At 37.5% G+C, this 16,063-nt stretch overlaps 1 protein-coding gene across 7 annotated transcripts in view; it reads right to left on the bottom strand.

Moving 5' to 3' along the window:
- Nucleotides 1-16,063, bottom strand: part of LOC149250900 (cysteine-rich receptor-like protein kinase 42) — a 254,373-nt gene that overhangs the window by 70,391 nt on the left and 167,919 nt on the right. For 4 of the 7 annotated variants that reach the window (XM_089459272.1, XM_089459266.1, XM_089459270.1 and 1 more), the window contains one exon: nucleotides 4,982-5,017. The exons of 2 other annotated variants lie outside the window; for them this stretch is intronic. In XM_089459272.1, the coding sequence (XP_089315398.1) occupies nucleotides 4,982-5,017 (36 nt within the window). Of the gene's footprint in view, nucleotides 1-4,981; nucleotides 5,018-14,484; nucleotides 14,635-14,721; nucleotides 15,703-16,063 lie in introns of those variants that run through there. One more of the 7 variants, XM_089459271.1, reaches the window with a different exon arrangement.

Below are 16,063 nucleotides of genomic sequence, written 5' to 3'. Positions count from 1 at the left end.
GATCGACAGGCTGTTTTTGAGCAAGAAGGACACTGAAGCTTGAGGACATGACGAAGCAAGGCAAGCTACTATGAAGGTTGGTAGGGAGGCTCCAAAATAGGCTAAGACAAAATTTTGGAGGGTGGTTGTAGCCGCTACAACAACTTTGTATTCCCCAACCCTAAGAAACGTCGGAACTCCAAAAAAAAAGTTTTCAAAGCTCCCAAAACTTTCCCAAGTTCCCATTGATGCTCCCGCTGAAAAGGCAATGTTCCCATACAGTTCCAAAGCTCCCGGGAGCGCGGGAACCATTGGAACGGGTTTCCCACCTCTCGGGAGCGATTCCCATGTAATAGAGGTATTTACTGGATAGATCACCTCTAGGATTTCCTCTCTCATCTATTAAAGTTTTGTCATGTATTGCAGTTTTTGAGGTTTCCTATTTCGAGGAATATGCTTTGTTGGGTTTATTTCCCAAGAAAACCAGGCTTGCATGCACCTTACTTTTGAGGTTTAAAAGCATGTAAAGAGCAGAATTTTGGGTCAGGTCGACCTAGTTATATAGCATCTTTCTTCTGCCACTAAAAGCTCATTCAAATAGCAAGCTTTGCGATTGGCAGCCATGCAAAGAATTTCAAGTGGAAGTGCTTTATTTCCTTTTTTCACAAGTAGTGTGGATTGCTTTAAATTTTAGGATTTTATATATAGAGAGGAAACCAACAACAACAAAATTATACACTATTCTTTAAGAGCAAATTGTAGCAGTGGTTGACTTCTACCTCTTTCATCCCCCTAGCTTCACACTGTTATCTTCAATGCAAAACAAAGACAACCATGGAAGCCTCTCACGTGTGGCTCACTATGATGCAATCAATTTCTTGTGTAACATGTGATTTGGTCCAATTATGCTTTGTTCTAGCTCCTTGGCTTCTTCGATTTAATTGGGAAAATTGTATTGTAGTGTTATGGTTAATCTACAACGTACTTATTTGAATTTGCTTCACCTAAGGCACACATTCACTTCACTCATTTCACTAATTCGTTTTTGCAGTTACCTCTAGAATTTGATCTCAACCACCTTAAATTGTTACCAAAACTTACCCTTGCTGTTGAATATTCACAGGCAACTCACAATGAGTTTTTGTGTACTAATCAAATTGGATTTTATACATACTTATTGGTTTGATTATAGCTACAACGCCTAGGGGTGCCCCCTTGCAACTCGAAAAGCACCAACCTGAACGGCGAGGCTTCTAATGGTGACAGCATTGTCGACAAGTATTTGGCAGGTCTGCCAGTGCAGATTTGCATGATAATACTACCTAAAGCAAAAACATTAGTGGCCAAGAAACAAAATTACCCACTAATGGTATCCCACATGATATTGTAGAACTCACAAGGAAGGCCATCCATACCTACTGACTTTCCATTCCACGTGGGAGTCAAAGCAACACACAACTGATTCCACCAAAAGTCTCTATCTAGTCTATTTTGATTGCCACTAGAGACTTTGCATGGAACAATCCTGCAACAGGCATCTCTAGCAACCACCACCTCATCTATTAGAGAATAAAGAGAAAAAGATACTCTAGAAATGGGAATTGAACATACCTTTGATCTCAGCAAGATCCTCTACAATAGAACCATCTGCCCAACATAGACCAAACATGTTATCAACGACCACCTTCCACTTGAGGAAGTCATAATAGAATTTGGCTCCGTCATCCCCCTCCTGAATCCACCAATAATAGTACCAAACCCTAGCTTCCTTGGTAATATAGTCCTCACCTCTACTCATTACTATCCCCAACCTCGTAGTCTCCTCCAAAAGAGAGACATTATGAAGTTCCTCTCCAAAAATATGTGAACCTCCTGCAAGCAATCCATAACTCTTTTCACTGCATGTGGGCCATCATTCTCCCTCAAATAGACATTAACATGTTACATGATAATGCAACAAACCATAGCCTCCCACCAAAAAATCTATACCTAGGGCTCCGCTTGGCATAACAGTGAGCTCCCATTGGCATAAGGGTGAGGGTCCAATCTCTCTACAATAGGGCATGAAAATAGACTCCAAATGGGAAACATTCAACTCAAACAATACAAAACGAGGCAAATCAAATTCCTATCCAAAGAGATCACTATCTAGATCAAGAGGTGATCTAGATTCTAAACTAGTCACAATCCTCCATACACTCACAAGGCGAAGTCTACTTGAAAACGACATGTCCTCTAGTGTCCATAAAAGTGATTGAAATGAGCATGTACCTGATCACAACCCTATTGATAATTGGTCCAAGTATAAAAACTTTCATAGTCAAACCCATTTTGCTTCCAATTGGGGTTGAAGATCTAAAGTAAATCATTACATTGACACCATTCCTATTTTTCTTCCCTATTACTCATTGAACTTGAGCCACCACATTAGTCTCCCTCACACTCTACCATGTTGAAATCCCCACCGACAATCCACTCTATAGTGAGGACAAAGGAGGCCAACCAATCCCAGAGTCTACTACATTCCACACTGAGGTTAGGAGCATAAATTGCACATAATCCAATCAATCGATCGTAGATTGAAAGAGTGACCCAAACATACTAATCCTCCAAATACAAACTAGAAGCTACTACAAAATTTTCCAAATGGGATGAAAGGGCAACCGCTACCCCCCCTCAACCTCACCCTCCCTTCCCCCCACCACTCCCTTGACAATGTTCTAAAGCCCAAAAATGGTTGTTCCCACAATAACTCACTTGATTCCAAAGCTTGAAACCTATCAACTTAACTTCCTACAAGAAGACCACATTCAACCGAAAATGCTACAACACTCCTCAAACAATCTACTTGTGAATGGGAATCGTCATCCCTTGAACATTCCAAGATAGTATAGACAACTTAATTCCAAAGGAAGGTGTAGACCTAAACTATTGAACTTGTTATTTGTCTCAAAACTTGACAAAGGGAAATAAATAAAGTGAGTCGTAGCATCCTTGTAGGACTTGACCTATGGCTTGGGATCACATCACCCCTAGATTGTCCACACAAGTGGCAGTGGAAACCTCCTTTAACTTGTTGGATTTTACCTAACAACCTGGGTCAATCTCCATATCACTAGAAAGAGCAAGGGCCTAATCACCTTAGAGCACAAGACCTAAGGACTAGCATGCTTGAGACTATGTAGAAACTATGACAGTGATGATGCCTCTAGGCTAAGCCACTAGACCAATGAATCCCCTTGCTAAAACCAACCCTACACCACTAGCTACAAGGTTACCTACTCCATGATTTGAACTACCCACACCTAAACCACCCAAAGCTGAACCACCTACTCTCTCACCCCCAAAAGAAGAGCCACCCACTCATGTTTCAGTTGTCATTGTTGAAACACAACTCCCTACTCCATGGCCTGATGCCACTAAGATACCATGTCTCAAGGAAGCACCAACACCCTTGCATTTCCCCAACTTAGGTCTTAAAAGAGGACAATCCCTAATCAAATGATTATGAGCCTAACAGATGAAGCAAACAATCAATAGATTAAGATACCGCACATTCCACTGCTTGACACCATCAATGCTACATACTAAGATGCAGGGAGGAAGTTCTTGATTCATATCTACCTCCACACATATCCTAGAATTGGCCCTAAAATAATTTCGCCCTCCATCAAGAATAAGCACTTTACTAAAATGTTTGTCACACAAATGAACAAAATGGCACATCTCAACATCTAGGGTTGGAAACTAACCAAATAGGATAGTTACACTAACCATGATCCTTTGGATAAAAATATGCCACCAATGATTGAACTTGAACAAGAGATCCAACAAAGTTCCAAGTGTGAAATTGTAACACTTAATGCATTGTAGCATCCAAGTTGAACAAAAGGCAAACATATTTTGAACCTAGACCCTAGTAGGAATTCAAGGAAATCCCCTTGGCCTCCCAATTCAGTAGGCGCCATTGATTAAAGGCACCCTCATTCAGCATCTTATGCCAAAAACAAAAAAACAAAAACAGATTCACCCCTCATCTCTTACTGCATCTAAACCTCAGAATATTCCTTGTTTTCAAGGAGGAAGAAGTTAAATCATCTAGGTCTTATTAACTCCTAGATTGCATGTGCAAACTAAAGGGCTAAGATCTAACAAGATTCCATCAGACTAGTATGACTGCATGTTCATCCAAACATTCGCAGTGAGTCAATTTCACCGAATTCCAAGAAATTGTTGTTTCCTTTTCTAGGAGCTACAGATCTAGGGACGAACATGCCAGAGATACGTATGTCGATGAGCCTATTTCAAGGAACTTGCGATTACTTCACAACAACTTTTATTTTTCGCAGTATGATTTCCATGGCTTGCGTGTCATTTCTAAGCACATATTTGGATTAGTTGCAAAAAAAGTGAGTCTAATGAAACTGCTTTTGCATGCAAGATGATATTGTTTTGGGCATTATCTAAATTCCAGACTTGCTATATTTGGCAGTAATCTCATTGCAGTTACCTACTTTCAAGTTATGTTGACATTGAAAATATCAAAATGGGATATAGGAAACAGAAATGTGTATCTGAATGGGGATCGCGCTGGAAATGTAAGCCTCGAAAAATTAAGAAACAGGGATATGCAATATATATACACGCACACACAAAACTACATTGAAACTTTGAAAGAAAACATTTAACATTATAATTTAAAATACAGATACAGATTCAAGAATAAATGAGCAAGTGCTCAATTCTTCCATGCTCAAGCAAAACAGTGTGAGGAGATATGATAGGGATAACCTCTTTATCTCTAAAAGCTTCTACAAATTTCTAAAAACATATTTTAAAAGCATAAAACTAAAGAAAATTATTGTTTAAACAATTAAATTGGAGAAATTGGGTTATATCAGTGCACCATATAGCCCCCACACATTGTACGACTGTTGATACGTTTATGAAAACTGTGTTATATGTATCAAGCACTATCACCCATGTTTCAGTGTATCCATACCGAAACACACTTGATATGGAGGGGGGGCCGCGTATCCTGCAACATAGGGTATAGCACTTTGTTAGAGAGAATTAGTCATGCATACTATACCCTATAAAGGATGCGTTTTAGTTATGTTCTTCATCATACACATCCTTAGTTATGTTTATCAAATATGCCCCTTGCTAGTTTTAGACCTCAATTAGCCCTTTCTAGTTGGCACGTGTGCCATGAGATGTCTGACAATGATACATTTAGAGGCGACCCTTCCAAGCTATTTGCTTTACTTTCCTGGCCTAAATTAACATGATTGCAAGTACTCCTTTATCAAAGAGTTCACTGGGGGTTAATATTAAAGAAAATCAGCCACGAATGGAGACTGCATCTTGACAGCATTCTCCTGCAGGAAAGCTGAAATGGGTAAGATGTTACTTAGCCACATATCACTAAGGGTCAGCACCCACTTTACTGTTCGATACGGTGTTTTACCATGATGACCAAGTAACAGCGATATCTAAGGAGGAAGAAACCGATTCAGAGCATAGACAGCTTGCATGATTGGGTATAAAAGATAGGAACAGCTCTGTGATAGGGAAAAACTGCGTTTCTTTGTTTGTGTAGTAGTTTCTCAAGTAAATTAGTTATTTAGTAAGTGGGTAGCTATTAAGAGGATGTTATTGGGTTATATCAGTGCACCATATAGACCCCCACACGTTGTACGACTGTTGATACGTTTATCAAAACTGTGTTATATGTATCAAGCACTATCACCCATGTTTCAGTGTATCCATACTGAAACACATTTGATATGGACGGGGGGCCGCATATCCTGCAACATAGGGTATAGCACTTTGTTAGAGAGAATTAGTCACGCATACTATACCCTATAAAGGATGCGTTATAGTTATGTTCTTTATCATACACATCCTTAGTTATGTTTATCATATATGCCCCTTGCTAGTTTTAGACCTCAATTAGCCCTTTCTAGTTGGCACGTGTGCCATGAGATGTCTGACAATGATACATTTAGAGGCGACCCTTACAAGCTATTTGCTTTACTTTCCTTGGCCTAAATTAACATGATTGCAAGTACTCCTTTATCAAAGAGTTCACTGGGGGTTAATATTAAAGAAAATCAGCCACGAATGGAGGCTGCATCTTGACAGCGTTCTCCTGCAGGAAAGCTGAAATGGGTGGATGTTACTTAGCCACATATCACTAAGGGTCAGCACCCACTTTACTGTTCGATACAGTGTTTTACCGTGATGACCAAGTAACAGCGATATCTAAGGAGGAAGAAACCGATTTAGAGCATAGACAGCTTGCATGATTGGGTATAAAAGACAGGAACAGCTCTGTGATAGGGAAGATCTGAGTTTATTTGTTTGCATAGTAGTTTCTCAAGTAAATTTGTTATTTAGTAAGAGGGTAACGTTTAAGAGGATGTTATTGGCAGTGACACCACGGTGCTGGGCATGCTCATTACAGGAAGAAAAGCCGATTCAATTCTTTGGCATAGCAGTTTATGTAATATTGTTAAAGCAAAATTCCTGAGTTCATCGTTGTCTATCTAATCCATGCATGCAAAGAAAGGCAAGGGATAGAGTTGTTGTTGCTAAACCACGCATTTACTTAAACCAAAGTTGATGTTGCCAAGTTTATCAAACAGGAAAGCTAGTTAAATTTCTGTTGTGCAAGTACCCGTTGTGTCAATTCTGACTAAAGCCCAAAGACTCTGTCAACCTTCTTTCAATGTTAGACAGAGTTGTAATTTTCCTTAATTGCCATTATTAGCATCTATGCTAGTTTTGCGAAGAAGAATTAGGGATTCAACGGTCAACCTCGTCTTTTTAGCATGAGAATACTCTTGAAACATTCTCCTTCGTTCAATAATAGCATATGAGATCTGGTAAAGGTCAATCCTGAAGGAGAGTGGGTGCGGGTATGCTGTTTCGGGTCATATTCAGCAAGGAAGATATCTGCATGTCAAAGGCTCGCCAAAATAAGTCAAAACAGCATCATATTGAGGGTCGTATTCATGAAAGCAGTGCCAAATTACCATACAGACAGATTTAAAGTAGCATTCATTATAGAGATATCGGCACTGTAATGCTGGTTCCTGGCTAGTAACAGTGTTGGAATGAGTGACTAACATTTACAGCCTGCATAATAGCTGTGATGGTATGATTTCCAGCAGCGTATGGTGGCTGTGGTAGTCAATTTAGCGCTGGAGGTTGCTTGAAACAGTCGTTTATTTTAGGAAAAGGACAGCTACAGGCTTCATAGAAAGGCAATTTTTGAAGAGGTCAACTGCACAGGGTCTAGGGAATCAGTGTGTCGACAAAGATCTCTTTATAGTCAGTTGAAAAGCATAGGAATCATTGTTACTATTCGCCGGGATATTTGGGTTGAAAGTTATGTCCAAACAGAGGGAAAAGGGAGGTGTGCTCAACAAGAAGTTTAGTCCGGCATCATTGTGTGATAAGACTGGTAAATCCACAGGTCGAATTTATGGATGACTAGAGGAGGAAGAATGAACGATATCTTGGCATAGCACTTACTAATTATATTGTGCTTTTTCCAATTTTTTGTCCGTAAACCTGTGCCATGCAATTCAGATTTTTGGAGGTTTCCTAAAGGTTTAAAGCATGTAAACAGCAGATTTTGGGGTGAGTTCGACATAGTGAGTCAGCAGCTTTCTTTCGCCACTAAAAAGCTCATTCAAACAGATGATCAAGCTACAGTTGCAAGCATGCAGGCACTCTCCAATTTAGTATGCTTTCTTGCCTTTTTCCATAGTTAGTTTAGGATTGGATTGGGATTCTATATAAGCAAGGGTAGATAAGATAAGATAAGACAATTATATTTATGTCCAACTAATGACCACAAAGTAGGTCAAAGGGACTGATGAGTACAATGATGTCCATAAAATGTGGGAGAACCAAATGGTCTCCTATAAAAATACAATGCATGAATATAAAAGGTACAATGCAGGAACATAAAAGATACAATGTATGGAATGCCCTGACGATGAGGATCAGACCCATCTCTCCTAACATCCAAGACTGACTGAAGAGCACTGAAAAAAATTCCACAAAGTTTGCTGGCCTGATGAAGGGTCAGTGGGAGGTACGGACTGTCCACTAACTCGTTGTCTGGGGGAGTTTGTGCATTGCTGAGGTCTGGAGGACCTAGTCCATCTCCCAGGGACGGATCTGAGATAGTTTAGCTACTGGGGTCTCATGTGGTGGGGTGAGGTCCCACGGATCCTCATTGGTCTAGAGTCTAGATATGAAACGATATCAATCGTTCTCTTTGTGCCCCTGTCTGAAGGTAGTACCCTAAAAAATGTCATGATCCTCTATGTGGGGTCTAGTCTAATGGGAGGCTGAAGAATATGTGCTTGGAACCTAAGAGATTCCTGCATATATAGGGCCAAACATCTCTGATCGGGATACCTGAAAAAGTTTGTGAGGGTCTGAGAGTCTCTGAACAAGCAATGGAACCTTCCTTTGATCTCGTAGTAGATAGGGCATCCAAAAATGAAGTGCACCTCGGTCTCTACTTCCTGTAAATGACATACCTGACAGATTCTATCTGGCCTATCAATCTGGTGGTCCGTCTCTACCCGAAGTCTATGAGAACCTACTCTGAACTGGCCTAGAGGAATGCGAAGAGCATGCATCCAGTGGTGAAACGTATACCGGGGTCGAATAATGAGCCCATATTTCAACTCCAAGAAGTGCTCAGCGTAGAAGGCCATCTTTGGGCGCAACCCTCCCAAAGGATTGACCCAAGTGACGTGGACGAACTGCGTGTAGATGTCCTCCCTGATGATCTTGTTCAACTCTTGTCTAGTAGGTAGAAGGTGACCGGGAGCATCCAAGGGATATTGAAGGGGTTAGAAGGTATTCTCCTCAGAGCAGTTGTAGCAGCGGAAGACTTTTCATTTTTCAATCTTCCAGACCTTCATCCCACTACCACGGTCAACTACTACATGCGATGGAACCTATGGCACTCTGTGACATGTCATTCGCTATGATGTAATCAATCTCTTTGGAAACATGTTGATTTGGTTCTATTATACTTCTTCCTTCGCTTGATTTAATCAATCTCTTGGCAAAACACGTTGATTTGGTTCTATTATACTTCTCCACGTCTTGGGAACTCGGAATCTATTCGTTGCCCTAAAGGGTTTTACACCACATAAATCTCTTTGTTCATCTCTATATTCATATTGTGAATAGAGTTTCTTTGATGTTCTTGCAAATTTGATTCAATTATTCTTTTGCATTTTGCAATTTGAATTTTAAATAAGTTGATAACCTAAAAAATAGACACAACGCAGTGTTAGCTCTTTGTGCAAGTTTATGGAAATTTGCAGTTGAGATGTTAATTTTCAGTTTGAAAGGGTTGTATCAATCTATTAGGTGTTTGCTTGGACAATTCCACATCATGCAAGCCCCAAAATGTTGAAAATTGAACTTGGAACAGTTGAGGTAAAGTTCCCTCTAGTTCATTGTTGAACTCTACATTCCTTGTGTTGCCATGTACATGTACATTTTAAAGGAAATAAATAGATTTGTAATTTCCCTGTAGTAATGTTTCCCTGAAGAGCTTTACACCACATAATTGGTGTATATTTTATTTTTATTTTTTTGCAATTATGAGTTCTATGTTGGTAAAAACCTGAAAATATATATGCAAAACATAGATCTACGTAATCAATGGAAAACTTCATTCTAGTTGTTAGCTTTAATTTTTTAAGGTTTGTATGAAGTCTTTGCTTTAACAATTTCTATGATGCAAATGCCAAAATGCTGGAAATCAAACTTGGGTCAATTGAGGTAGTGTGCTTGAAAAGATGCTCATGGAAATGGAACCTTGGTTTATGGTTAAAAGATCATTCTTCCAAGTACCATTACTTTAAACCCCTAGTTTAAAAGAAATTACCCAACCTATCCATGGAATTCACTATAGACTATGCTATGCATGCAAGTGAGGAGGGAAAGCAAATTGCATTTAACCATGAATTATAAATCCAAAAGACAAGAATGAGGGGAAAATTAAGAAATATAAAGGACCCTAAGAAAATTTAGGTTTCAAAAGGGTACTATTTCATATAGTAATCAAGTGGAAGTCCCTCGTGCATGATTTTATAGAAATTAAGCATACGCTTAACAAATCTCCATTATATTTATGACTAAAAATAAGAAATATAAAGGAGTTTAAGAGAACATTTTAAAGTACTATTTCATATTGATATCAAGTGGAAGTCCCTTTGTGCATAACTTTATATAAGTTAAGCATACACTTACAAGATCTTCATCATATCTATGATGTCTCTCTTGCATCCTCTAAGTCCTTTAGTAATAATAGCTAGGTATATACTTAAGAGATTTTCGTCAAATTTATGAGCTCTCCCACCTCTCCTAAGTTTTTTAGTAACAATAGCTAGATTCTTACCTATTGATTTGTGGTATCTTCATATGCCATAGGAGTGAGTTCATGAGCCATAGTTAACCAAATTAATCCTCTTCTTTTTCAAACCTTGGAAACAATGTTTTCTTATAGCCAAACTAATAATTTATGCCTTCTCCTTCCATAGTGTGATCTAGTTGACCTGAATCATCTTATGGTGATGATTTTGGGAGGGTGAACCAATCTCGCTTGGAAGTCATAAAGATTTGCAGTTTGAAGAAATCCATCTTAGAACATTGGTTCTTCTTCTAATTCAACAAAGCTTGACCCTCCTTCCTCCTTGCAACTTTCATCATAATTGTTGCTTCTTATAACTTTATAAGTATAAATAAATCCATATGTTATGATTTTAGAAGGGGACATTAAGCCTCACATTGAGTTCATGAAATCATATTCTTTGGATGGAGAAGGCAATCCTATCATTTTAAAAAAATATCTTTTTTACTGCACAACATATATCTTTATAGGGTTTGAACATGAATCTAAAAATTGATAGTAAAAGGTATTTTACCATTTGGATGCTAATCCTAACAATGATAAACACAAAGCAAAAAAAATAACAAATAAAAAAGAGCTAAAATAGGAGAAGGCGAGCCAATTAAAGGGGAATAACCATGGCTCAATTTAGGAAGATGTAAGAGTGAGAAAAAGAGATATTAAAACTCTAGAAAACTTGTAAAGTAACAAAAACAAAGGAAAAATATTGAAAGACTAACCTCAAATACTAACCAATATGGGCTTATCCAATATTCAAAATACTGCTATAGTTGAAAATCATAGAGCTAAATAAACTTACAAGATGAAGAATTACCTAGAAAAAGAGAAAAACTTCGCTCATTAAAGCTACCTACAAGAGGAGGGTCCAACCATTAAAATGGAACCTTGATTTATTTTCACTTTAAGTATGTGTTCCTAGATCAAAGTCATCTTTGATCTAATTCATTAAATCCATATAGTGACTTAGTAAATGGCCTGCATTACTCCAGTCACCAATGCGGTCATAGAGTCTTATCAAATTTTCAAATTTGTCTTGTAAGTCACTGTATTACTAGTGAAGTTGAAAATTTATAAAATAAAAACACAATGCAAAGAGGATAAAAAGGTCACTAAAAGAAGAGTATCAAAGCATCTGGAAACCTACATAACTATTACCACCATCTCAGTGCTATAAAGTGACATGAAACATCAATAATATAGTTCAAGGGAGTAATATCAAAAAAAAATGAGAGGGGTCATTGTAGGAAGAAACTTTAATGAGAAGTTACCATTCAATCCTCCTATATATTTTTGACAACGAACCACCAAATCCACTTCTACTCTACTTCATATCTCAAATAATGAATATTTATGCCCCAAATTAAAGGTCCTCATAAGATTCATCAGTTGTTATAAAATAATGACTTATATCCTAAGTCCAATGTAACCCCTTCGTAGTGCAAATAACAAACTCCTTAACAAGACGTTAGGAGGCCCAAATAAGTTCTAAGAGAAGCTCTAGTTTCAATACCTAAAAATATACTCTTCCATGAGTCAAACCAGATCTAAAAAAAACTCAGCTTTCATTTAGCCAAATTTATGTGTTGAAAACATCCTTCACTTTCACCAAGCCATATTCCTAATATGTAGTGAGTTGTTGAATCCCTACCTCCAAATTTGGGGTTGTTTCTAAATCCCCTCCATTTATCCTCTTGTACATTCACCCCCATACCTTCTTTCCTTGAATTTAGGAAAATATATAGTACTACACTCCCAAATTAACCACAATTATCGGGGTAAGTGCTACCTTTTGGTGGGGAATTTAAAATTAAGAGTTTTAACCATGAATAGGGAGTTCAAATGATCTCTGCAAATATCTCCCCCTTTAACATCAAAGTCCAAACCAGCAAAATGAGGTTTATTGCAAACAACATACCTACTTTTGGGAGTATTAGAAAATTGTGGAGATTATAAAAATTTAGAAAAAAAAAAGACATGTCTATTTCTAAAAGTTCAAGGAAAATGGCGGATAGAACAACATTTGGTTCAAAGTGAACTTGAGCATCATTATTCTTCCCTACAAATTAAGATATTTAATCAATAAAACCTTTCTTAAGCATTAGATTTTATCTAGGAAATAAAACTAATTATTTTGAACTCTAGAAGGCTTATACCCATAAGAACCCCCAAGTACTTGATGATATCACTTTCATGAAAGAGGAGAATACTTAATAGTTGAGCAAGGATGGTTGAACAAGTTTAAGATGAACAAAGTCTAAAAACAACTTTAATTGGTTAATTAACCATTACCTTAAATGTAACATCGTGAATATCTCAAGTTAGTTCCCTACATTAAGCCTCAAACTCCAATGCCTCTTAAGAAACCCAGTATCATCTACCAAAAACTCATACGTCAAGTACTAGCTCCAAAGCTTTAAACAACCCAAATTCCAAAATTCAAATATATAATAAATAAATTTAAGAAAAGAAAAGGGAAAATTTTGTCACACCCCTCTAAGTGCAAGCAAGAAAACTTTGTGAATGTATAATGCACCAGTCAAAACAAAAGTATCACTTACTACAATGATAATAGAGCTAGAGGATATCATAGTAGAGTATTTCTTTAACCTTAAGAATTATCTTCAAAAAAGTTCCACTCCAATGTGCCATAAGCCTTTGCCATGTCCAACGTCAAGAACCTACTTGCCATCTTCTTCATCTAGGTATTATGCAAATCTTTTTCAATCACCAAGACACTACCCCAAATCTTAGTACCTAAGATCAAACCTATTCAAGTTTTAAGATCAACCCTCTAGCAAAGGCTTCCAAATGATTGGCTAACAACTTAGTCGTAATCTTGAAATTGACATTTATTTGTGATTCTTGATGTCATTTGACAATTTAATTATTGGATGATTCTCAAATGTTCAATTAATAAAAGAGACATGAACCTCATTCCATGTGTTTATTGTTCTATGGAATAAAAAGAGAAGTCGCTTCCTAACACTTGAGCTTCTAAAATTCAACATTTTCTTCTTTGAGATCCTAGATTTCAATATTTGATTACAAAAAGAAAGCGTTTGTCAAAATCATATGAAGACAACAACCAAAACCTTTGCTACTAAAAACATACAATGTGACACAAGTAAGCTTCTAAAACTCAACCTTTTCTTCCATAAGAGTCTAGGATTCATTATCTGATTAAAAAGAAAAAAAGAGTCTAGGTTTCATTATCTTATTAGAAAGAAAAAAAAAAAAAAAAATGTCTAGTTTCATTATCTGATTAAAAAGAAAAAAAGAGTCTAGGTTCCATTATCTCATTAAAAAGAAAAAATGTTTTATGAAAATCAGACCAAGGTAACAACTAACACTTTTAGTACTAAATATATACAAATAATGTAACCATAAAATATGTCTTTAAAAATCTTTAACAAAATTATACTCTAACAATTTAGTTGATTACTTTATTAAAAGCATAAAATATGTCTTTAAAAATCTTTAACAAATTATACAATTTAGTTGATTACTTTATTAAAAGAATTTAAAATAGTTATTTTACGAAAAAAAAGAATTGATTTAATCGTAATATGTAATCTCCTCTCCTTCATGAAAATCATAGAAATAACAACTGGTCTTTTAAAAAATTATAAAGATTGATTTTATTGAATGAATCAGTCATTTAATACCTCCATTAAAATGTTGTAAATTTAAATGTTATTGAATACTTTGAAATGGATGACGTACGTGTACCTATATATATATAAAACTAACTGAAAGGCATAATTATTAAAAAAACAACAAATTTATATTATATAAATATAATATAAAAGGGCCATGGTTAAAAAAAACCAAAATCATACTTAAGACTTGTATAGGTTTCAACTAAGTGGTGCAAAAACTTTACCTGGTTGGAAGGGAAGTTGTAATATCTTATTATTTACTTTGCATTTTCGTGGGGCGATCTGACTTGATTATAATGAGTATTCATAGCAACCCCATTTTAATTTATAAAATCTTATTTTCAAAAGAAAAAACCATCTCGGCCAAAGGCTTTCATCTCAACTCACTTGAGTTTTGTGGAAACCAGAGCCTCTGATACCAGGGCTCCAAAACTCTTGTCTTCCAGAGAACCAATCCAAGCATCAGCAACAACACCATCACGGCGGTAATAGATATGGTTAATCCCAATATCTCTGGTAAGCGAGACTGCCTATTTCCTGCAAGTAATAGTGATGGGCGCTTCTGATTCAGCAAAAGTTTGGGGGATTTTCCCAACAAAGCAATTATGGAGTGAATGAGGATACCTTTTGGAGGGCCGGATGGTGTGGGCACGAGATTAGAATCACTATAAAATTTGTACATCTCGTAACGAAGTACGCAATTCTGAGACATGGCTATTCCTCCGATGGAACTATTCTCACAACTCGTCAAATTTTGGTACTGAATATCCAGACACCGTCTACAATCCTTCATATTAACATATCTCCAGCACTGAGCAAGAGAATAGACGGTATCATTACTTAAAATTCTGAAACCAATGTTACTGGAAATAGCTTCGTTCACAGTTGTGGTCAAGAGAGGGTTAATCTCCTCTTCGAGGCTCCTCAGATCTCCGCTGCTCTGAACATTACAGAGAAGCTGGAAGATCCCTAATTCATTTGTTGGCGATTTTGAGTAGAAATTATAAGTCTCGTATCTCAGAAAGCATCCATTGAGATGGGCAGTTGCCGAAACATTTGGACAGAGTTGAAGAATTGCCTGTTTACCGTATGAAGCACATGCCCCGCAAACAGAGGCATTCATACCTCCCCAGCACTCAGCCAGACCGTAGACACCCCCAGAAAATGAAGTATTGTAGCCCGTTTCAGGGACATTTTGAACCAATGAATTCAGGACCCAGTTCAGGCTCGCTCCCAAATCCGGTATTTACATAATTGCTACTGCCACATGTGTATTTCAACAGCAAATTCGTATTCCCGGTGGTCGACTGGGCTAATAATAATGGTTGCAGCAGCACCAATGAAATAAAAAAAATCCATTTTGCACTCAAATCCATTATTTCCTGTGTTTGGACTGGGCCTGCTTCAATTGAACCGAATGCAATAAAGATAGATTGATGGCATAGCGCTACGAGTGGGGAGGCAGAGGCAAGAACAATGACATATACGACATATTACTCCGCCCAACGAATAAAGTAATTAAGAGACGCAGACGAGTAATAAAACGTGGAGTCGCTTTCACAAAAATCAGAGTGTGAACTTTGAGGTTGTGGCGGCTGCGGACGTTGTTTTTCAAGCTTATAGTTGTCAGACGACGGCCTTTCTTGACTTTAAAGCCCTGAGTTATTCCGTCCAAATGCAGTGGTTGAGAAGATGTGCAATCTATCTAACAGGATGCTGAAAGGGATTCTGAAATACAGGTGTGGCATGCCACATATTTGTTACCGGGTGCGCTGAGCCTGCCGTCTTGGGTGTGCCAAGTCTTTTAATGATGATAGGGATATTTGATGGAGTAAGTGATGGAGAGTCAATAAGTTATCAAGTTGCCAACAGTGACCAGCGGGTGGATATACCATCTATTGGATCCACACGGTGGTGTCGTTCGTCGTTCACAATATTAAAAAGCAAAACGTGTGTTTGTTGTGTC

Source organism: Pinus tabuliformis, chromosome 7 (assembly GCF_031772625.1).
Source record: "Pinus tabuliformis cultivar Carrire ecotype Pingquan chromosome 7, CPIR1, whole genome shotgun sequence".
NCBI lineage: Eukaryota > Viridiplantae > Streptophyta > Pinopsida > Pinales > Pinaceae > Pinus > Pinus tabuliformis.
The sequence above is the reverse complement of the archived record's forward strand: the minus strand, read 5'-3'. Positions and strand labels throughout refer to the sequence as shown.